The 24,392-nt window shown below is 42.2% G+C and overlaps 2 protein-coding genes across 3 annotated transcripts; both read right to left on the bottom strand.

Annotated features, from left to right (window-relative positions):
• Window positions 1–5,346: 5,346 nt before the first annotated feature.
• On the bottom strand, window positions 5,347–16,872 carry LOC103712631 (uncharacterized). Its single transcript, XM_008799202.6, has 6 exons — window positions 16,516–16,872; window positions 15,486–16,374; window positions 15,101–15,288; window positions 7,563–7,599; window positions 7,349–7,416; window positions 5,347–6,375 (listed from the first exon to the last, which is right to left on the bottom strand). The coding sequence occupies exons 1-6, from the start codon at window positions 16,617–16,619 to the stop codon at window positions 5,910–5,912; spliced, it is 1,752 nt and encodes a 583-aa protein (XP_008797424.3). The 5' UTR covers window positions 16,620–16,872; the 3' UTR covers window positions 5,347–5,909.
• Window positions 16,873–19,573: 2,701 nt separating this feature from the next.
• Window positions 19,574–23,988, bottom strand: LOC103712632 (chitin-inducible gibberellin-responsive protein 1-like). Of its 2 annotated transcripts, XM_008799204.6 has the most exons (3): window positions 23,657–23,774; window positions 21,326–21,666; window positions 19,574–21,187 (listed from the first exon to the last, which is right to left on the bottom strand). In XM_008799204.6, the coding sequence occupies exons 2-3, from the start codon at window positions 21,629–21,631 to the stop codon at window positions 19,907–19,909; spliced, it is 1,587 nt and encodes a 528-aa protein (XP_008797426.3). In that variant the 5' UTR covers window positions 21,632–21,666; window positions 23,657–23,774; the 3' UTR covers window positions 19,574–19,906. The 2 variants fall into 2 exon arrangements, with proteins under 2 accessions (XP_008797426.3, XP_008797425.3); XM_008799203.6 differs by having other exon boundaries at window positions 19,574–21,666; window positions 23,657–23,988.
• Window positions 23,989–24,392: the final 404 nt, after the last annotated feature.

Below are 24,392 nucleotides of genomic sequence, written 5' to 3'. Positions count from 1 at the left end.
TAACCCTCATTTTCAGGGAGTGACAGTTTTTAATTAATATTAAAGCTCCAATAATTTAGATGAAATGATGAAGGCAATTACACCGGAAGCTATGGCCAATCAATGAAAAGTTTGTTTGGCCATGTTACTTGGTTTAATTAATTGAGTGCGATGAACGTGGGCTGCTCTTAATAAAGACAGGATAAATAATAGGCCACAAAGTTTGTCTGATTATGGTGAAAGGCATAGCAAATCCATACTGATATCCATGAGGTCCTTTTCGATATCAGATGCAATTGTTTTTTACTTTGAATGTCATCTTCTAATCTCCAACTGTGTGGTGCGAGCACAATCACACACTGCAATCCATGAACCTAAGAATCTCCATGGCCACTGCTAGGTTTGACTATTTGCACAGTTAAACTCACGATTCAGTACTGCTTCCATGTTCGTATATAGGTTGATGTGCCTGGGAGCCGGCCACAGCTCATATAAAAAGCTGGCCAACCAAAGCTCTCCACGAAGCCTCTTAACTGACACTAGGGTTTGCCACATGGTAAGCTTAGAAGTACACAAACGAATCTTCAAATATCCAAAGTTCCACGGTTGGCAACACCTTAGCCATGATCCTTGGCGGTTTCCAACACCACACCAGCAAAACATGTGGGAGGTGATACGTGTGTGAAACGCTCGTGCCTAATTGTCAAAACATGCGGTGGCCTGCTAATCACAACCGACCCATGTGTCCGAATTTTTTAGCACCGGACACTGGCCCTTGTCTATACAATCCACTCTCTAGGGGACCTTCCAGGTAAGTACTTTTGTGCCCTAACAGACCATCATATTGATTATCCCGAAAATCTTTTTTGTTTCCTAAACATCATCCTGCCTTAGGTATTAGAAGATTCTCTGTCGGATACTCTCCAGCAAAAAACTTCTTTGTGTTTGTTGTTTTAGATTAGAGCTCGATCACAAACTAGGACCCCAGATGTAACCATCAATCCTAAGGCAGGCCTCGAATAGACTGCAACTTTTTACAACTCGAATACCTCACTGTCGAGTCCTCCAACATCTTCCTCCGCTCGGTGCCTAGGCCAAGCCAGTCCTCAGTAGCAACATAGGTGGACTTCTTTCAAAAAATTGTTTATTGGTGGACCTACAATCTGCCAAATGCTTAGCCATAGGAGTAGTTAAAATGTCTGAACATGAAAATTCCTACTACAAAAATCCTTAGAAGATACCGGTTTTGATAAATAAGCTTTATATAACCCATCATATGTGTTATCATTTTTTTTTCTCAAAGAGATGCATAACCTAGTTGGCTGTTGATCGATTAGGTAAAACTTGATTCGTAATTTTCATATGCAACTATCTTACAAAATTCGCCAATCATGCATATTTTGAGGCCTACAAGAGGACGTCTCTCCCCGGTGATAGGAGCATAGAGGTTATCGATGTGGCCTTTGGCAAAGGACGTCTCTGACTTCCTGTTGTCGATCTAGAGGTTCATGACCTCTAGAAGGCAGCCGAGCACCTCGATGGCCATGGCGATGTTGAGCTCCACATCTCCTCACTGTGCATCGATTGCTTTGCCCATTGTTCTGGTGGTGCGCATAGGCCAGAGTCACCAAAGATGGTGAACCGATGGCAAGGATCATCCTGAGGGCCTCAGAGACCAGTTCATGGAAGGACAAACTTTCTCATAGCAAATCAACAGCATGACTTCTAGAGGAGCACACATGGACATGGAGCTCGTAAGGAGGATCAAGAGCTCTCACGTTTCTTATAAGATTACGTAGAAGGTCTTATTTAGATTTTTTGTATAAATATCCAAGATCTACTCAATCATATCCGATGTAGAACTAATTAAATGTTTGTATAGATCCATTAGTTATTACAGATGGTATTGGATTACTTGAGCTGATCACGTGTTAATTATGGTGCCTGTAATTGGATTTATGATACTTGTTACTAAATTTGAATAAATTTAGAACCTTAGCCTGAATGCTAGGGCTTAAAATGTCAGTAGCATATGAGAATCCATGCATACATGTGGTTAGTCCTATATCTGCTATACAGTGAGTAGTTCTTAAATGCTTATATCGGACCAAAAAATTCAAATAATACTATCCACCTAACCTATTTGGGTGAGCTCCATGGTTGTTATATTTTCAAGTTGTTATCACTCAAAAAAAACAAACTCATATATACGTTGTTATCCTAGAGTTCAAGCACTTTCATCCGAGGAGGTATGGAGATCGTCGGTGGATCCGCCCTATCCCGAGGGCCGGTTTGGTGCGGCTTGGCTAGTGCAGCCTGCATTTGCCTTCTAAGTATGCGGTATATCCCAATCTGCTCATGAGCAACCCCATTAAAATATGCACATCATCCCAAGGTCTCCGGGATAATTTAGGAACAACAGCATAAACATGGGCATATCGTACGCTGACTTAACAATAATGGACGGCGGGGTAACAGTGATTCAAACTAAAAAGAACTAATTAAGATGTAATTTTCTCAATAGTGTATTATTTAAATGCAATTAATCCTACAGAGTGGATGCCGGCGAAGGTAGGCACGTCTTTAAATTTCCGAAATACCCTGGCCAGGCGCATTACGAGCGAGGGCATTTTGGTCAAACACATGGTCAACGAGGAGTCGAGGGATTCTCCATATAAGAGAGCACTCGGGAAACAAAATTCCGAGCTTCGTTCCGGGAGGCGGTGTCTTGCTCTACCCGGCCAGGGCCAACAATGGCAAATCTGTAAATATGCAGTAAACTCCTGTCACTGCGAGAAAACAAGAAAAAGGAGAGTGATGAGGCTTCTGGAGTTCGTCCCCTGTGGCCGTCCCGCGGCTCTGCCGGAGGACTCTCCGCCGAGCCCGAGGCTGACGGAGGAGGCGCCGCCGCCGAGCCCACGGCTGACGGAGGAGGCAGCGGCACCGCCGCTTTCCCCGACGACTTGCGCTTATGCTGAGAAGCCCCGGCGGAGACCCTCACACGGGTCGGCGTCGCCGTGGAGGCCGTCGCTCGTCGCTATCTCCGAGGACGGCACGACGGTGGCGACGGCGGGGGTCGCCGCGAAGGGTGCGGGTCGGGGCGGTGGAACGCGGATGTCGAGGGCCAAATCGACGGGGAGGGTTTTTGCTCGCAAGGAACGAGACGACTTCCGGTATATATCTCTCTCTCTTTCTCTCTGTAACCGGATAAGGAAGCCGGCGAGTAGAACAGCGGGCCGCGCGCCCGTGTGCTAGTAGTGCCCGCCACGTGGCCGCACGGCATGGTCGTGGCGTACGAGATCGGATGACGTGGAGCTACCAGGGCCGATGCCGCCTCGTCGGTGTTCCGGCCAGGGTAAGCCAAAAGCGTACCATAGAAATTCCATGTGGACATCCGAAGGGAGGAGGAGATCTCCTTTCCCTTCGTGGCCCGCTTTGAGATTCCCATTTCACACTATTTTTTGGCTTTCGGAGATATCGATAGAATGAATCAAGTTCTTTTGTTTTTTTGTTCCTTGTTTTTTTCGCGTGGCGATTCTCCAAGCCGAGAGTGGGTTGCATTGGGCATCCATCTGTTCAACGGAGTCATCTCTCTCTCTCTCGGTCTCTTTTATTAAATTTTTAAACCGGTGGAGGTTGCGACCAACCAGATGGTCACACCCACAGAGAGGAAAGAACTGGTCGAAACAACTTGCTTACTTTTGCCGTGCCAGCGTCTTTATTGTACAAAACAGCACACAGCCTTATATCAGTCGGGAAAACCAAATGGATGAGAGGGAGAGAGGGTGCGTTGGGTGGTATGGATGTGGCTTTATGTGGTATTTCTATCCACACCAAATGCTGTTTTCTAGCCTCTTAACCTTGCCAATTTCTCCTTAGGCATTTTTAGCTATGCACCAAGCCAATTATTTTGTTTTCTATGTGCCAACCACCAAGAAGAGTACATCTTAAATAAGGTCCGCGAAAAGAAGACAAGATGATTAATATGGTACATATGGTACAGGATATAATTTCTTCTAATTTAACGTAGCCTGTTAGACTTATAATCTGCCGATTTTATAACACTCCTCTGACTTTAGCATGCATGAGCAGTAGGTGACTTCATAATTGCAATACCGATGGCTGATTCCAGAGTCCATGCTGAAATTTATATTCAACGTGAAGTGCTAGCGGCACTGGCGTATTTTATTCTTTATTCATTCACTTCTCACCAGGGCATGAGTAGGCCTACTTCTAGGCTGAGAATAGTCAAAATTTTTATAGGTTTGGCCTGAGAATCCTGGTTAGACGATAAACTCTGGCTTGCACGCTAATCCATATGCATGATTACGTCCAAGTGGGGCTTCCACTTCGATTTGTTGGCAATCGAGTCCAAAGGGTAGCTTTGGACCCGATGCGTTGCATGTTTTTGACCCGGCCATGCCCAATAATTTGATGTGTGAGGGTAGACCTCGTCTTCCAGTGCTTCTTGTGAGCTGTAATTCGGCTGGCCACCCTCCATCTTTTATTGACAAGACGTTTGGCCTGTTCCTCTAGAGTTCGCCGGATTGGTCTAAAAATTCTCTTTCAAGTGAATAGAAGAACTTAGATAAAAATTTTTGGTTTTGCAGGCACTATGGAGTTCCCACGGTCATGCCTTCGTTTTCTCCCGCTGCCTTCTTGTTCTGAAGCTCTCCGTTTGAAGAACTAGAAGCAAAATGTCTTGTGCTTTCTTGACGTAAATGGAAAATTGTGACTTATGTGTTGTTTCTTAATAATGCAAATTTGTAGTGCTTCTGTGCATAATTCAATTGTTTTATAAGTCTACTTTTTGCTTATTTGCTTGCTGTGCAATATTGAAAGTTAGCTGCTTGGAATTCCCTGAGGGCATAAAGCCACAATATATAATAAATGGTTGCAAGCCCTTCAGTTCGGAAGACATGTCACTAAGGTCTTGGAGACTGTTGTCAGTTTAAGATTTAATTGTTTTCCATCTCTTCTATAGAATTCTAAATCTGCCAAAATATATATAATTTCTGTTAATGGATTAACAGAACTGCCTTCGGCCCTCATATTACCAGAAAATGCTGGTATGAATAACAGGCTTGAAGAAGCGGAAATCATATGTTTAAGGTCAAAATAATGGCTTAAAGCTTTCCCCTTTTCCACATCTTTAAGGAAACAAACCCCTGCCATGTTTTGAACGAATGCATTACCCTACTCTATAAATGCCATAGCAGCCTCAGAGGAAATAATCAGCTGATCAAAAGAGGTAAAGGAAAAACGCAACTTGCAGGCTTCGATTCCAAGTTGCAAACACCAATATAGAAGAAAGAGACATCAAAAAAACAAAAAAAAATATATCAACGTATGAAAATATGTCGAGAATTATCCCCAATAAAGAAATGTTTATGTAAAGCAGCTTGCAAGTCCTGGGCCCAAGAAGAAACTAGGACCCCCAGTTAGGAAGGAGGAAACCAAGAAGTAAAGAAACAACAATTCTAAGCATATCAGGTGACATGTTTTTTGGACCATCATCGTCAATGTAAACGGCTGAAATACCTCGTACACATTCTGGGCCAAATCTTTTAGGATTTTGATTAATGTCAGCAATGCACAATAATCTTCAAATTTCTCAGTTCAGCATCAGTTTCTATAAGACACAACTCTGTCATCAAAAAGATCAAAGCAACAGATTGAAAGATTTCTTCATTATCCATCTCCCTTGGTGAGAATGATGATGTAAAAACAGATTCTCTGGGGTCAAATAAAATCTGCAGCTTGGATCTTGCCTCTCAGAAGGCAACCCACCTAACCTCCCAGGGTTAATGAAAGAGAGAAGAACAAACAAGACCCATAATATCTGAAGATAGAATACCAGCAGCAGGTTGCCAGTGTTTTGCAGTAGGAATGAATTCCCGTGGACCACCCATTCTCTGATTCAAAAGAGATCAATAGCCATTCAACTGTCTTTGGGGGGGCCCGGAGTAATCTGTCAAACGGGAAAAGGGCACCTGAGTCCGGCTGGGAAGGTTCCTCTGGCCAGTGAAGCGGTTCTCAGGCCTGCAATCAGACACTGGCTTTGTGAAAGCTTGAGCAAGCTCCAACGCAGAGGCTGCTTTCCCAAAACGAGGCCCTGCGACATCAGGCTCCGGTTCCTCAACAGGCTTGCGCCAGCTGCCAGGATCTGGGCGTGGTTGTTCCAGTGGCTTTTCAATCTCTCTAGTTGTCCTCCAGCTGTTGTTCCTCCATGAACTCCTCTGCACATCCACTTTCTCGACATCAGGCCGATGGTCTTTTCTCTCAAGATCCCTTCCGGCCCTTTGTACAAGGGTAAAGGTCTCAGACCTTCCACCAGGCCGGGTGGTAGGACCGGGCTCCAGCTTTGGGTCAGTCTTCAGAAGGTCATTTTTAACCCTAAAAGACACCAGTAGACAAAGTCAGTTAGGATGCATTTAAACAATGTGATAAGATAAAAACTTCACGAAGGTGGCTAACTTGATACACTCCTAATTTAGCAACAACATTTAACTTTCGGACTATAACATGTTAGGAAAATACAAAAAGAACAGAAAAGTAGGCATTTTTCAGGTAACCAAAAACATTAACATTCTTTAAGGATAGAATACGCAAAGCAATTATTTCAATTTCAATCATAGAAAGTCCCCCAATGAAAGGAAAGAAAGCTAATAACAGATAGAGAATATTGACAGAATTTAACAAACTTATTTAAGCATACAAACATGAACCCGCATCTCAAACATGGCCATACTAGTTAAAGAAATAATAGACTTAAAAATAGACTATTTACATTAAAAATTCTAAAACTACAATTTTCTAAATGTCATTTACCATTCCTACTCCAAATTTAGAGTAAATAGGTATTTCCCTCTCCGGCAAAGTAGGTTGTACAATATAAATTGCACTTATATGCATCTAGGAATGCAGGTTAATTACTGATTTACAACCCATCAGTGCAGCAACATTTAATTGGAATTATCTCATATTAACTTTCTAGACAAGGTTCACCGTACCAGTCCACGCCATTTTATATAACATACTGATACCCAACCAACACTTGGTGCAAAGGTATATCGAGTCTACATACACCGAACCAACCCTCATACCAGACTAACGACATTATACCAGCATGGTACCAGTACGAGATCTGGTACCGAGACGATTAACCTTGTTCTAAACTCTAGAACAATAACTACAAAGACTATTACAGATTATAAAAGTACATAGCAAGTAAGATGCTTTTGTCAACGATTCCATAAAAGCACTTCCTGTGTTCTTTGAGCTAATAAGGCATAGGTTATTCAAACCAATTGGAAAAAAAAAAATCGCATGTCATAACCAGCATTTAGCCATTGAAAACACTCAATACCTGTTAGCTGGTACAGTCATGTCAAGATCATTAGCAGCAAAAGCATTGACCCCGCGCTCCTTCAAAACCTGCAATAGATTCACCACCACAAATATATTCAGAAAAAAAAGCAAACATTAAAAACAAGGCATTTAGTGGGTGTGTGTCAATGCTGGGACAAAGAAGAAGCTCTCTTTTCACCATTTTAAATATGTTGGGGAGGGCAGAAACTTACAATTTCTCGCGGGCGAGCACCACCAAACACAGTTTGCCTACAGCAAGAAATAGACTACAAAATCGTTAAGCAGATGAATAACATTCCACATTTTCAAACAGTCATCATAAGTCATTTGGTTCACACTCCATAAGCCATTGAGCATTCTACATGGAATAACATGTGCTTGTGTGTGGGGGATGGGGGGAGGGGGGGAGAGAAATTTATGGCCTATTCTTCTAAGTTCTTCTTTTTTGATGGACCTATTCTTGGTAGGTTCAAAGTTGCAATAGGACATCTATCACAAGTTTTAATATGTCACAACTTGCAGCATATTAGAGCACATTGATTACAAAAGATTGTTAGCGGAAAACCTTTGAGTTGAATGGCTATAGGGACATGAAAATTTTTCATTTTCTGTATATAGCAGAGTCACTAAAATTTAGGATTTCAGCACATATGCACACAAATGCGTGCAAAAATAATCAGCATACACTCTTTTGGGAACTTCAGAGCACATGGATCAACTTACATATACATGCATGTGCAAACGCAGATACCAGCATAGTTACTGGTAATGAACACAAACAAAGACACAGCAGAAGTGAGAAGACATTAGAATGAATGCATGAATGAATAGATATGAACAAATGAATAAATGCATTTGGAACAGCAGATAATTGCCATGTTATTAACCCCTAATACATTAAAATAAAGTTAGCCGATCTTCAAGTGACAGATCAATTTTATAATTAAAAGAAACTGAAGATAACATCTGAAAGACCGGGACCTGCATATGAAACAAGAAGAAAGCATCATACATCCAAATTCATGTTTTATCACTTGGTATGTCCTTAGACCTGGCTTTGAAAGGTTACTTCCAAATTGAATCAAATAAAAGGAGGGGAAATTCAGATTAGCTATTTCCAGCATCTCCTTATTGTTTGAATTTGAAACCACCATAATCCACTTCAAGGATTGAGTGCTTTTCCTCTCCCATTCAAGAACTTAATGTGGTCAAGCCAGTGATACCAAGATCAGATAAATTAAGTGATCAATATTCCAACAAATGAATGATTCTCAAGTTCTTCAATCTCAAGTTAGTCAATCAATGGAAATAAGCAGGTTGAAGCATCAACCTCCATTCTCAATGGTCAATACCGCTTCCACCTAGTCCACAATGAATCCACACAAAAGATTTAAGGACTCGGCATGGGAACATAGACTCTAACTGCCTAAACAGACGCGCTACAAATCAGACAAAAAAGATGTATTAGAAACTTCCAACATACACAGAGATGGATAACTTATTTATACGATATATTCTTGAAAACTTGCAAAGTTAAGGCCCTTGCAAATTGACATGACTACATCATAATCTCAATTAACATATTATCATTGGTGCTTTGAAAGAATTTTATTTTCCATCACGGACTTGTTCCTTGTCAAACTTAGAATTTTAAGTGACAACCTCTTCTTCAAATGAGACACATTTATAAAAGATCTCTCTCATATCAATTAAAGAATCTTTGGGAGAATATATTGTCCTTCTAATATATGAAAACACACCGAGACACATGTAATGGTAAAAACCAGTAAGGGCGCATATCAAATTTTAGTTTATCAAAATTTATACTGCAGCACATCAAAGATCTTCAAATCCTCAACCATCTCATTCTTCCTACTCCAATTCTTTGATAAATATGTTACCCTTCAATTCCAATCCATAATATACATGACTACAAACTTCAGCGTGAACATGACTTACCTTGTATCTTACAAAACATTGTTAGAATGTAAGAGGACCTGGAAATCCTGTGAGAAAAATGGTTAAAAACTTCTTGGCTTCTAATGTTGTTGTGCTGGGGGGATCCAGGAATCAAAATTTGACAATCCTTCATCCTTTATTCTGAGATCAAATTCCGGAAGTGGGGGGGGGGGGGGGGGGGGATCAACTCTTGGTTCAGTTGCAATTCAGTTGGTTCTGCTGGGGGTTGTTTGACATTGAAAAGAAGGGGATTCCGAGGTTCTCTGCTACCATGCAGTGGTTTGATAGAATGCTTAATCTTAGTTGGATTTTCACAGCATATGGACCTGCTGCTCATGGCCTCAAGAAATTATTCTGGAGAGAATTAAGGCAAATAAGATCCACCTCTTGTGGGCCCTGGATTGTGGCTGGTGACTTTAATGCTATATACAAGATGCAGGAAAGAAATGGACTAACACAAGCCAAAAAGATCTCAAAAGCCTTCCTCTCCTTTATCAGATTGAATCAGATGCTGGACCTTCCACTTAAGGGACACGATTTCACCTCGTGTAAGCATAGAGAGTCCCCGATCATGGAAAAGTTAGATTCTAGATCTCCACTAAATGGGATGACATATGTCCGCATACCTTTGAGGTCGCCCTTCCTAATCCCTGCTCTGATCATGTTCTCACCAAGCTATCTTTTGCAGTCCTGTTCAAAACCAAAAGTCTCTATTTTACAGAAGTTGGTTAACACATTATGAGATTTCAGATGTGGTCTCTCGGGCTTGGAACTCTTCTGGCTTCTTTGAGCATGCAGCTGTTAACCTAGTTCTTAAATTCAAGGCCAATGCTGTCTATTAAAGAGGGCATGGGATTGTCTTCTGACACCGACAAACTGGAGCATGTAGAGAGAAAGAACAACCGAGCGTTCAAATTCAAGGCCAATGCTGTCAACGAAGTGAGAAAGCAATGCCTTTTCTTGCTTCCAAGATGGATGTCATGCCATGAAGGAGGCTATCAAATACCTGTACAAGAGTCATGTCCATGATAAATATCAAAGGCCTGGTCTGGATCCCAAAGAGTTAAGACTTCAACCGAAACACTGCATTAACTTCGAGCCCCTATAACTTGTTGGATAAATAGGATCACCCAATTAACTTAGTTCTCCTTCTGGGGCACCAGGTTGCCTCACAAAAACTCTACATACTAAAACAGCTGTATAAATATGTAGATATTTAAACAACTCAATAAAAGAAAGATGAAAATTCTCCCATTTTATATTAAAAAAAATACAACAGCCCATATCCAAAGGAAATTTGATTCGATCACCTCTACTGATTGGAATGGAGCTGAGATCGTTGGTAAAAATGAAATTAAGAAGGTCCTCATAGAATTCTTCAAAAATATTTTCTATGTGCTCATGGTCCCTCCCCTTGACTCGGACTGAAATTGCGTCTATCCCCAGCCCCAATTGGTTCTCAGCAAGCTTGAATAGCCTCTCTCATTGGAGGAAATAAAACAAGCAGTTTTCAGCTTCAAAGATGACAAAAACCCAGGTCCAGATGGCTTCTCCATATGCTTTTTCCAGCATTTTTGAGATCTAATCAAGGATGACAGTTTCCACCTCTTCCAGCAAAGTTTTGATCATAACATTGATCTTGCAAGAATCAACTACACTATCCTCACCTTAGTTCCTAAAAAGGAGGCGGCAAAAACTCCATCTAACTTCAGGCCAATCAGTCTTATTCATAGCTACGCAAAACTAATATCAAAAGTACTTGCTTACCGGCTTCAACCCTTCTTGAAGGAGCTAATGGACGCTACTCGATCAGCCTACATCAAAGGAAGGTCAATTATGGACAATATTCTTTGTGCTAATGAAATCCTTCATCATACTAGGAGAGCAGAACGGGGTTATCTGCAAGCTAGACTTCTCAAAAGCCTTTGACAAAGTTGCTCCCAGTTATCTTCTTAGATTGCTTTAGCATAAAAATTTTCCACCAAGATGGAATTGTTGGTTGGAGAACCTCCTTTGGAACAAGGTTGCAATCAATGTAGATGGTGAGACAGGGGATTGGATCTTTTGCAGAAGGTGACTACGGCAAGATGACCCTCTCTCATTTCCTATTTATTCTATCAGTTGACCCTCTTTGCAGAATGCTTAATGCCGCAGCCTCAGCTAAGATTTTTGAAGGTTTGGGGAATTCTTGAATTTGTGGCGGGACAAAAATTCTTCAGTATGTAGATGATACATTAGTCTTTGCTTGGGCAAGAAAAGATTATATGGGTGTGTTGAAGACCATCCTCTACTGTTTTAAGCAAATCTCGGTGCTATCTATCGATTATCAAAAGAGTTCAATTTTTACTATTGCTCATAGCTCATCCCTCGGGGGTGGACTGTGCTTGCTGGCTTAACTGTCCATTGTGCCTCTCCTACTCAAATACCTTGCTCTACCACTGAGCAGAGGAGAACCTTCGAAAGAAGATTGGATGATTTGGTGTAGAGGATTGAGAACAGGCTCGCATCTTGGAAGAGTAAATATCTTTCTTCTAGGGAGCATCTCACCTTAATCAACTTGGTGCTCAATTTTATCCCTCTGTACTTCATGTCCCTGTTTAAGGTACCTGCTTAGGTCATCTAGAAGATCGATTGCTACAGAAGATCTTTCCTTTGGAGAGGCTCCTCTTCCTTAGGTTCTCTTGTAAAATTAACTAGAAAACTGTTTGTCAAAAAGGACTTGGTGTTAAGGGCATTGGCCACATGAACCCTTCACTACTTGCTAAATGGGGCTGGAGATTCCTTTCAAATGACCCAAGCTTATGGAGAAGGTAGATACCATTTGCATATCATAAGAAGGTTAGACTTTCTATGTGTTGGAAGCCTTTTCAGAAGATGCTCTAGCCTTTGGCATGACATTGTTACTGACCATCCGGCGTTTTGGAAGAGAACTAAATTCCAGATTGAAAATGGTCAAGGCACCCGTTTTGGAAAGAGAGCTAGATTTGCAACACACCATTACAAACTATCTTCTTCTTGTACAAAAACAGCTGCAGGAAGAATGGCACAGTTGCACACACTCTCAACTCAAGGTCAGGTATCTGGAGGATCAGGTTACCAATCTGCCCCACATTTGAGGTACACACATAATTTTGTTAGCTATCCTCTTTATTGCCTTTGGTTACATTGAATTCGGATGATGATCAATTGCTGTGGAAAATGAATGTTAAAGGAGTCTTCTCCACTGCATCTCTTTACCAATTCTTACTTACCAGAGAAATCAAATGCAGTTTCGCTTCATCTCTGTAGAGTTTACACGTGCCTCAAAAAATTAAATGGTTTCTTTGGCTTAGCTAGAAGAAAAGATCAATAACAAGAGTTTGCTTCAAAGGAAGCCAGGACAAAGCCTTGGGGGCTATGTACTCTGTCAACATGCATCTGAAACAGATGATTGTCTTTTTCGTAGCTGAGATTTCTTTGCTACTATTTGGAAGGCCATATGTCATTTGCTCCGTGTGCTGCATCCACAATCCTCCTTTGAAAATCTTTGCCTCATTTGAAGACAAAAAAAAAAAAAAAAATCTAAACCTATTCAACCTGTTATTCTTATGCTACTTGCAGCTTTCGCCTGAGTTTGCTGGAGAGAAAGAAATGCGAGAATTTTATAAACAATTGATCTCTGTAGCTTCTGATGACCTCCAATGCTTCAATGATTGGTCAGCTCTTTGTAATCCTAATCAGATGCCTGCCTTTGGAGAGGTTTGGTCAAAAATGAACAACTTGCCGAATATGCTGTCTTAAATTGGCATGATCAAAGCTTCAGCCATGGCCAAAGAAAAACTTGTCTTCACAGTCCTCCATCTGTAAACCTTTTCTTCAGTTTGCTGATTTTTTCTATGTTGTAAATATTTACACTTTTGCTAATACAGGCCGGCTGAAGTTTTTTCCACCTCCCTTTCAATCAAAAAGAGTACCTAAAAATTACAAGTACAAGCAATATGTGCTAGGTGAGCTATGGAGGATGATCTAGCAGCCACTGTGAATCACACCCCTTGGTACATGATACTTGGGGCATGATGACTTGTACTGGCTGTTGAATCTATTGGGACCCATGTGGGCATCATTGATACATGTGAATGCAGGCATCTTCAAGAATCAAAAAGAAAAAAGATTCATCATTAAGATCCTTATGCTTCTATCTTTCCAAAATGCCTAGCAACAAAGGCAAATAGGTTTAGCGAGTTTTTTCCAAACACTTACAAATCTCAAAGAATATATTAACAGCCCAATCTTTAAGCTTCAGGTGATATTCAAAATGATGCAGCCATGAGGCTTTGTCAAGAGGTAAAGGGAAGCCTTGCTGCCTCAAGTTGTAAACAGCTAAACCACATTATTTCTTCTACCCTTGTATATCTTTAAACAAAAAAAGAAAAGAAAAAAGAACTGTCCAACATTAATTACCTGAGCAACTAAATATAAACCAAACATTTTACAAAGATTGAGCTAACTATTAGGATATCAAATCTAAATCCATTAAGAATTCATTTGAACAAGTCTCATATCAGCCACACAGCCACATATGACATTATGTTTTAGTATTCGGAAAAGCTTATCGACATCATCAAGTTGCAGCTTTATGCAATTACTTTTATCTTTTAAGACACCCAAAGCATCTCTCCCATATTTATAAAATGTGTGACATGTTCTTACTCCATGGTTTTCTTCCTAAAATAGGGGGCAATAAATCATAAATTGAATTGACATCCCCTAGACAATTTAATCCATATTCCAAAGTTAATAACAGGAAATAATTAAACTATAACTCTTCAAATTGAATATGTTTGAGGACTTATCCAAGTAGATCCCAAGGAGACTTCCTTATGAAACAATGATATCTACTTAAGTCATAAACCCTCACAAAGAAAGCAGCCCGCATATCCATTTTCTAAGCAAAGCTTTACTCATAGTTCTCAGTTTTAGGATTCTCCTCCAAACTCCTCAGGTGCATAATCTTTCCTTGTTCTGAGATATTTCCATACTGAAATACTGCATCGAAGTCTCCACAATTGATGAAAGCATCTAGAAAGGAGACATCTAGTAGCAAAATGCTATGGAGCAAAGCCATCAGTCAGTAGCAACTTACCGCATAAAGAGAAGATTACCTATCCAACCTTCAAGTCTCATCTTAACTTTAGCCCAACAGTTCAGCTTAGCAAGTATAAAGGGAAGCCCCAAATAGGTGATGGAAGAATTCCGCAATATAGCATATCGGTTGAAAACCTATATAATTCTGTTCAAGGCTGATTCACAATGGAAATTCAATGTATTTTGCATTCAGAATAGATGAACTTAAGAGTACTAGAATAATATTTTAATGCAACTTCAATCATCGCTGGCTTAATAATAGATCAACATATCTTCAGCCTTCAACAAATTGAATGTTAGTCGCTCTTTCTTCCATTTATCCTTCCTGTCTATGGATCCTTAGCCACCAGCATGAAGCCGACTTAATCATCAATTTGAGAATTTTGGAGGACATAAGAAGCAGATTAATGAAAATCAATTTCTATGTTTTACTTCCATTATATTCAAGATGCCATCAGCTTTTCATGTGTGTCATAAGATAGACATTGACCAATTAAGCCTACTAGCAGAATTGGCCCAAGTTTTTACCTCATCTCCAATGCTAAGATCATTGTGCATCAAATAGCAAAGAAATCTCAGTAACCAGAGCAGACACCATCCATGACTGCAAAAACTAGTAAGCAAAGAGAACAACTTAAGCAGACACGAGTAAAGCAAGATTTTTAACCTTGTTCGTTCAGCACTTTCATCTGACTGCTCAACAGGCAGGAAGCGGGGTTTCGGATTCAATCTTGGACGTTCAACTGCTTTACTCCCATCATCAGCCCCAGCAGAGGCCGCTTTCAGTGGATTTGTAGTTGGATGCATTTCATGAACGCTTTCAATCTGCACTGAGCTCACAGGTGGCTGATATCCCTGCATGATTGACCAGATAATAAGCAACACCCGTAATCAAACAAGACTATATTTAAACTACTTGAAAAAGAACCAATCTATTGAATGATTTGAGGAAGTGGGTAACTCAAATTTTAATGAGATCCAATCCGAAAGGGCACCAGGAGTAGGTAACTTTACCAAGTTACTATTATTAAAGAATTCAAACAACAGAATACCTGATTGTCAGCAATTCCCAGTGTCTCAGAGGAAGGCTCCGAAGGCTTCGTCCTGGGGAGTAGCTTCAGCTTCGGACGCTCCGATACTTCCACCAATCCTTGCTGATGCAACTGCGACCCACTGAATCTCCCCTCGCGGGACGTTGAACGAGCCCCTTCATCGTATAAGTTAGCTGCATTCCTCTCCACCTCTGGATAAACTGGAGATCTCACCCGCTCCTGGTCCCTCGCCCCATCAGTACAATATCCCATTAAAGCTCTTTCCTTGGCTTCAGGGTATTCCGTGGACCTCATCCTCTCTTTCTCGTAGTCCCGATCTCCAACACCAACGATTCGGACGCTCTCACCAAACCTCCGGTCGAAAACTTCCGTCTCCTGCAATCTGATGGCCTCACCCTCAGGCGGCTTCGACTGCCACCGTCCCGAAGACATCTTCTCGACCGCACTTGCCTGCGCGAGTCTCGAGGCGGGCCACATCGTGGTGGTGGAATGGGTGGGCAGCGGCTCGCTCACAGGTTCCTTCCTCGCAGCCCAAGCATTCGGAGGGGGACCAACGTTGCTGCCGGAAGACGGGGGGAACCCAGAGACAGGGGCGGCGGCATCCGGGCTCGAGATCGGGCGCTTCTGGTCCGCTGTGGCGGTGGGCCGGATGGGGTCGACGGCTGCGGGGCGGCGGGGGGCGGAGGAGGCGTCGAAGGGCTTGCGTTCGTCCTCGTCGAAGTGGCGGCCGATGTTAGCGGGATGGGAAAGAAACACGGGCGGCCGCTCGTCGAAGGCTCGGGTGCCACCGCCGGCGGATCCGGGTCGGGAGCGTTGGTGGTCGGACTTCCCGGCGGCGCCGACCGCGGCAGGGCCCCAGGGGGCAAGCCGATCCGGAGGCCTCACGGAGCTGCAAGAAAAGAAGATAAGAAAAGGATCAGAGAATTAGGTTTTGGGGAATTGGGAATGCAGGGTTGGGAAGTAAGAGGGTGTTCCCGAGAAGGGCTCGAGGTGGGGAGGGGAATTATGAGGAGGAGGAAGAGAAGAGTACACGCCGGGGGCGGACGGCAGTGGGAGGTTGGAAGGGATGGATCCGCCATGGAAGTCTTTGAGCGTCATCGTCGTCGATCCGCTGAAAGATTTCTTCTTGGACATTTTCTTTCTTTTTTGTTTGCCTTCTTTTCCCCTCTCTCCTTGTTTTTTGTTTTCGTTAATCTTTTTTCCCTTCTTTCTTCCTCTTCTTCTCGCCTCTTGGCAGGAGGAGGAGGTGAGGAAGGGGACTCGGAGGCGGCGGGGATGAGTTCTCGAGCTTTGTGATGGAGATGGCTCTGAGACGCGCCGAGAAAAGAAAAATTAGCGGGTTACAAGCGTTGCAATTTATCGTCCAAACCATCGATCCGATCGAACTATCTATTTTAAACAGATTTAGGTTTGATATAAATAAATTTAGATCAATCAAACTATCTAAATTTATTTATTAACTAGCTTGAATTCAGATTTAAACTTTCGGCTATTTAATTTATTTTTTATTTATTTAATAATTATCTAATCTATTTAAAATTTATCTAATTTGTTTGAAATCTATTTAATCCGATTTTCTTAATCTCTTTAAATCTATTTAACCCGTTAAAAATCTAGCTAATCAGTTTAATCTGTTTAATTGTTTGATAAATGGGTTGCATAAGTTAGGGTGTATTAACTATAGATTAGTTTTATGGTAGAAAAAATAAATAAATTTAATGCCATGTAAAGATTTTTATATAAGTATCCGAGACATAGTATTATTTCAGTGTATTTTATCCTTTATAAAATATTTCTGAAATAGTTGAGTTGAAAAAGAACTGTGAGAGAAATGAATTTATTGTATGAATTTTTTTCCGCTTGAATGAATCTCATTAAATTATGCTGTCATGGACATGGCAAATGCGTGTGGTTTCTTACAACACGTTACCTATAGGCCGCCATTCTCATGTTGCAACACTTTCTTCTCTTCTAAACTATTGATATCTTGTTATTTGTTTTATCATAGCTTTCACCATTGAAAAGGGATATGAAAACTTGTTCTTATGATGACTGGAAGAAAGCATATGATAAACTAATAAACTGCGATGAGAGGTAATTTGATGACTCTAAGAAATTAAGAATGAAAGGTGTAGATAAGCAACGATTTGTTGAAGTTGTAAATGCATAAAGGATACTCTGAATTGTCATGGAAATGTGCACTGGACAAATCATAAATATCAGGATTATTTGCAGTGCAACAGTCGAATTTCCCATCATGGTGGCCCTAAATCAGGGTTTGGCACTTAAATTTCTGTCACTTTATTTGCTATAGGTATTCTATAAGTTTACCGTACTTTTTTGCGATTTGCACATGATTTAGTGTTAATCTATTAGATAAGGTTAAATGGTAAATAGAAACTCCACATAAAAAGCCTTAAAGGATGAGGACCTAAAAGCACTAAAATGAAGAGAGAAAGAGAGAAATGAAGATGATGCTCGATCATTGATAGGCTCATGGTGTTACGTGAAATTTTTAACATAATGACCATACCCACAATGTCGAGCTGATGTGTGCTAAAATTAGGAATGTAGGAATTTATATCAGGGGAAGGTGGGAAAGTTGCACCAGTTCAGGACGATGTGACAACCGAGTATTGAGAAGGCCATGGCAAGTAAGAGGTGCTTGAATTTGTAAAGGATGGTCTAAGTACAACCTATTGTAATGTTATTGGTGGTAGTGAGAGCTAAATAGCTCATAGCAGACAAAACTCGCAAATTAAGTTCATCAAGCTATCTCCGAAGGGTTGGAACAAGAGTTGATGGTTAAGATTGAACTCATCATCTTGTTTAATAGTGTTGGTGGAAAAATGGACTACCCCACAAATGCAATTATAGCACCCAAATCCGTCCGCCCTCGAGCTCATCAAGTGATCGGGCTCTTCCGCCCTCGAGCTCATCCAAGTGCTCGGGCTCTTCCGCTCTCGAGCTCATCTAAGTGATCGAGCTTATAGGCCGAGCCGAGCACAGAAGGCCGAGACCAGAAGGCCGAGACCAGAGAGCCGAGACCAGAAGGCCGAGACCAGAAGGCCGAGACCAGAGAGCGCCGACCAAAAAGGCAACCCCGCCGAGCCCATGCCTTAGCCAAATATCCAATCTCCGCCTAACCCTCCAAAGGATCTGACAACTAAATACATGACTCCACTTCAATCTGCCACCATCCCCAAGCCATCAAGGCATAAGATCTCTGCAGGTATTCGGCACGACCTGCCATTAATGCATGAGACTCCCTCAAGTCTCCGATGCACCCAGTCATTTAATGAGCACGGCCCAAGACGATCTCCGGATCACTGAACCATCAGAGCGTATGGCTCTCCCTGACCGCCGGTTCATTCGGTAATAAATGCACTTACCATCCACGGACCCCAGGCCCACCACAGCCGGCGGTTCAACCACTCCAACAGGTCCGATCGACCGTGACAACTCCCTGATTCCGGTCCGATTCGGTCTCGTTCTCCACTACACCATTAATGGGCCAAATCGTGCCCAATTATTACAAAAGAGGACAAACCTCCTGTCACCTCCCAGGTAACAAAAATCCTTCTATAAAAGGAAACCTGGGGGGAAAAGGAGGGGGGGCCCCCGGACAGAACCCTCCTGGACCAGGTGAAAAGAAGCAAACAGCACAGACACAATAGAGGATATCACCCTCTTCATCTTCTTCATCTTATCCAAATATTCCTGCTGTCTTCTCCATATACTCTCTTCCTTGCTCTCTCCACATATCTACCCCCTCTGACTTAAGCATCGGAGGGCCGGCGCCGGGGAGCCCGGCCACCGGCTTTTTGCAGGACTTACACCCCTCCAGGAGGACGTCACCAGTCGGCGCGCCGCCGACCACCATCCCTGCAGCGAAGCTCCTCCTTCCCCGGCTTCGCGGTAGCCCCCGGGTCTAATTTCCAGCAACAAATAGTTTACCTAAATTACATCTTTGTTCAGTGTTAAATGACTCTCAACTACATCATTGACATGATGTGCTTAATTTTTTTTTTTTTTTAGATTATACATGAGAACAATTTTAAAAATAAATAAATAAATCAGTAATCTAGTGAACAAAGCAAAGGATGCCAATTGGCTGGGCTGAGTTGGTAGCCTCACTTTAATCATCAACCAGGCTTGTCCAGATCCTAGTTCAAAAAAATTAAATAAATAAAAACAAGAACAGAGAACAGAAAAAAACTAAAGTCATCCTTCTAAGAAGACTGTCCTGGCCTATGCAAGGACTACAACATCAGATGCAGCATTCCAATGTACATACATACAACGAAATAAATGACCCAGCAATACGTAGATACAACACTTTAGGATCACACAAAACTTGATGGGAATATCCGTTATTTGCTGACCTGTTTTCCTAAGCTCATCTGCCTAAAGTTCTGCAATCAGTGCCATGCAGAGGCTGAGATCAGGTTTCTATCCTTCCAACCCAATAACATTGCTCCATCTTTCTCCACCAATGTATACTTATCAGAGTAACATCCAAGCAGACTCTTTATCACCGAATTCACATAAGAGCTAAGTGGGAGAGGCTTGAATCCTGCCATGGTCAGCCTGGATCTCCACTTCCCGAGCAGCTCATGTCTCTCCACCCTCTCCTTCCCTTCGCATGCGATGATATTAACTATGTCCTTTGCCAGGCAGTGCTGCTCCACATTTATCCTCTGTTTGCTATCCCTTGGCAGCGTCACATCAATTGATTCGAACATTGCGTAGTAGTAATCCAATGTCTCCAAGAATCTCATCAAGAATGGGGTTGTGTTGGTGTTGGACTCCTGCTCCACCAAAGTAGTCACTTTTGGTGACAACCCCTTCACCATCCTCAGCAACCCATCCCTGGGGTTGTTCACATCAACGCTTTCATCGGGGGTGTGGTGGAGCTGAAGGGTAAAATTCACGGCAAGCGCTTCACCTGGTCGAATGTCTAGCATTTCTCTTGTGACATCTGGCCCAAAGACGGGAAGGCCATTGAACTCCAAAGGAATGTTGAACTTCTTGGACATATCAGATAGCATCTTCCCCACAAGCTGCAAACCATCTCCTCGGGCATATTCTGACTCTGCATCATCGATCCCCGTGATCCGAACATGTGGAGGACCCCCAGGCCTAGCAGCTAATGCTTGTATTAGGGTGACCCACTGAGTCCCTTGAGCAATTTGAAAGTCTATAATGTGGATTCTGTCCTCATGCCTCAGCGCTTCAGCAATTGCTCCATTGGCTGCCATGTAGCCAAATTTGAAGTAAGGGCAGATGTCATATAAGATCCGCATGTAAGAAAGAAGTTCCTTGCTTGCTGGTTTCTGGCACCTCAGGGCACGGTAGATGTTGGTGCCAGAAGACTCCTTCCTCGCCACCAGGCCTTCTAGCATGTAAGCACCCAGACGCTGGATAGGTTCTCCAATGATGGAGACAGAAGCACGGGCTTCTTGGACTAGCATTTCAAATTCATTTATCTTGTCCTCGGACAAAGCTTCAGCACATCTGATCAACATCTGTTTCACATCACTCTCTGGAAATTCCTTCATCTCTCTCAGACGTTTCTCAGGATGGACTTCATGGCTTGCTTTTGGAAATCTGCCAGAAGTGTACTGGGGCTGGATGACAGCAGGTGGTTCCATGCGAGACTCATGGCTCCAAGTCCTTGATCGCTGCTTTGTGAGCTGAGGCTGTTTGTTTTCGTCAGACTCCACATTAGTACTAGTAGTTGCCTCATCAGTATCAGGGGCCATTAGAACAGACTCAATTTTTTGTAGAGCGCGCCTCATGCATTGATTGGAAACTGCATAAGATGAATTAGATGGTACCTGGATACTCTCTGCAGGATGAATGTGGGTTTGCTCGGATGAGCTGTTGATTTCTAGTGGCGAGTACTGAGAAGGGCTAACCCCTGAGATGGTCTCTGTGGAGCTATACTGCTCCTGGCTGTTGCTTAGTATAGACAAAGTATCGCAATCGAACTGGCTGGAAAGAGGAGAGTTGGGTGAGTTGCCTAAACCAAGTTTAATGGAACCCGATGCCCGTTCACTGTATGCTAGAGTTCTTGGAGAAGGGAATTTGCGGGACGCATCTGCACCAGTCAATTCACATCTGAAAAGCTGATGCGAGTCCATGCTAGAAGGATGGGCATCAGTTATTCATGAGATTTCTGCATGGAAGAATGAGAACACAGTCACAGTCATGGAAGAATAAGAATGACACACATCTTAAATTTCAAGTGCGTATATTGTAAACAGCACATGGAGATGCTATGAATCAAATCAAGGGTCTAATCTACCATGCCAAACTTGGAAAATTAAGAACAACAAACAAACATATTAGCAGAACTGCAAAATCCACTTCTCCTATCAATTGATGACTCAGAAGTCAATTTAAAATGTTTAATATGCTTCATCATTAATTTCATAATTAGAACACAATGTCTATCATTCCATCTAGCATAATGTAAAGATTTCATTATTTTCTTAAGTTTAATTTCTTCCAAGCTGTGCATAACCTAATAATAAGATGCAAGTACATTATAATACTCTGATATAAGAAAATAAGGTCTTTCTCCTTATGAACACACAAGTAGTCTCTGTTCTTAACGTAAGCAACTCATTCCATGTCAATAAAGGGTCTCCTCTCTCCAGCTGTCTGACTGAATGGTATGCACTCCTTCCATCCATTTCTCAATTTCTCTTTACATCTTTTTTCTTCCCCATTCTCTCAGAATTTTTCTCCTGTAAGTTTCATCTTTTTCGACCATTGAAACCAAAACATCTGCCATTCCCCTCTTTTTCTTCTGTCCTTTCATTGTTGCTCATGATTTTTTTTTTTCTTCTTCTTACATCTCAAATCAACAATAATATTATGTCAATTTTGATTAAAAGTAGATTTCGGCATAATGAATTTTAAGTAGCTTATATCTAGGAATATGTATAAGACCAAGGGTCTGTTCAGATGTCTGGCTTGAGAAGGTGGCAGCCACTGGCAACAGCTAATCCCTATTTTTTCAGATTCCTCCCAAAAAATGATTAGTCTTATCCCTGGAAAGTAGGGATTACTTGTCACTTGGCTTACCATCTCTTCAAAGCACCCCATATCCTCTGTGTTTTTAAAACAACAGCTCCCCAGCATGCAAACAGCCCCTAAACATATGTACTATGGGCTATCTCTTAGCCATAAATACATCGTAGCCTTGATCGGAATTTATATTTCTGCTACAATCTCATTGTGTAGGGATTTTGGTTCAGTTTGTAATTAACTCCTAGATTACCTTTGTTTGGGTTCAAAAAGTCCCCTCTGATGCTTAAAGATTCCAACATAACTAGAAATTTTGATATTGCCCCAGTAACTAGAGATCACCCAACCGCACCAACAAAACTTCTCCCACTTTTTCTTACTTCCAAAATAAATGCCATGTAAAAACACATAACAATTAGGGAAACAGAAAATTTTGATGGATTTAAGTACAAGCAGCTAAACAATCAACACAAAACAAGAAGTAATATGCATACATACATACATATATAGGCATTCTTCTTCTAACAGCCAATTTTCTTTCTTGCGGTAACTAGAAATTTGTTTCTAATAAAAAATAACTCGTAAGATGTTGGACTGGAACTCAAAAAAAGTCAAAAAATAGCACACATACTGTTCCCACACATATTTCTTGTATTTTCCCCTTCATCGGCAACCCTTAGAATCAAAAGATTTATAAATTTCATAATCTTTAGCCTAGAAGCCAATAAATATATAGATAAAAAGATAGATAGATAGATAGATAAAACTATTATCTCAAATAACTCGGACAATTTCTAACCACTAAAAAAGTAGATATCTTTCTCCTCCAGATAAATTCCGGAAACGTTTCCGAACCATCAAAACTCCAAAGAAACTCCATCAAGAAGCAATTCTAGTCCAAAACCCTAAGTCCATCTCGCAAACAGAACCATTTCCTTAAGTAGTTATCGAATTCCAGCAAAATAACAAAATCTGCATACAACTTCAAATTTAACCAAACTTCCCCACCCCGCGCCCCCCAAACAACCCCCCCACAACAACAAAACACACAAAAAAAGGAAAAAAAGAGAGGAAATGACCAATCTTAGAATGAAAATTGCTAAAACATCCATCAAAATTGCGTGAAATCTCACCTGTAAGAACCCGATATCGATCCAAACGCTGATTCTCCTCTTGTTTTTTGTGCCGAAGTGACTCTCCTCTTCTTAATCCTCTCTCTACGTATAGATTCCTTCTCTCCTCTGGGAATTAGAGCTCAAGGACTTCCGAGCTGCCGCTTTATAGGCACCCCGGGGAGCGACCGTACGACTAACGGCGTCACTCCCAGGCGCCGAATGGGTCCGCGTTACCGCGTCTAGACGGGCCCTGACATAACGGCACAGTGACGGCCCGACCGCCGACCATCCACCCCGTGCGCACGCGCCACGCGGCCAGCAAACTGCAGCCGTCCGATCGCCCCTCCCCCGCGCTCCCCTTATCCACGTGTGCAATGCAACGGGTTTATCGAGCATCCGCAAGGGAGCTGCCGCGCGTGCTCACGACACGCATGACGCCCGCTAGACGTTGCTTTGACACGCGGGTTGGCGACGCCCCCTCCAGGACTGTAGACTTTGACCTGACGTGGCAACCCCGCGTCGCACTCCTTACCGTCGGATCTCGATCGGACAGTCTGTGATCCCACGTATTAGCACGGTCCGTTTTGACTGTGTAGACCCCGTCTGGGCCGTCCGTTCGGTTGTCCCTGGATGGATAAGCTCGCGACGTCGACGTGGTTCGGGGGTTACACCCAAGAAAACGACAAATGGGAACGCGGAGATGTACCTCTAGGTTTCTGGAAGGACGCAATATGGATGCCTTTTCTATTTGTTT

This window comes from Phoenix dactylifera, chromosome 9 (assembly GCF_051530095.1).
Source record: "Phoenix dactylifera cultivar Ajwa chromosome 9, Ajwa_hap1_PhDact_Kaust_v1.1, whole genome shotgun sequence".
In the NCBI taxonomy this organism is placed as follows: Eukaryota; Viridiplantae; Streptophyta; class Magnoliopsida; order Arecales; family Arecaceae; genus Phoenix; species Phoenix dactylifera.
Note: the sequence above shows the minus strand (reverse complement) of the source record. Positions and strands in the feature narration are given on the sequence as shown.

What these genes read in the sequence shown, in the direction of transcription:
- LOC103712632 (XM_008799203.6), bottom strand. Translation starts at nt 21,631, where the DNA reads ATGGACTCGCATCAGCTTTTCAGATGTGAATTGACTGGTGCAGATGCG.
- LOC103712631 (XM_008799202.6), bottom strand. Translation starts at nt 16,619, where the DNA reads ATGTCCAAGAAGAAATCTTTCAGCGGATCGACGACGATGACGCTCAAA. An exon ending in GTGCTCGCCCGCGAGAAATT is followed by an intron (nt 7,417 to 7,562) that starts GTAAGTTTCTGC and finishes AATCTATTGCAG; the next exon opens with GTTTTGAAGGAGCGCGGGGT. An exon ending in ATGACTGTACCAGCTAACAG is followed by an intron (nt 6,376 to 7,348) that starts GTATTGAGTGTT and finishes GGTGTCTTTTAG; the next exon opens with GGTTAAAAATGACCTTCTGA.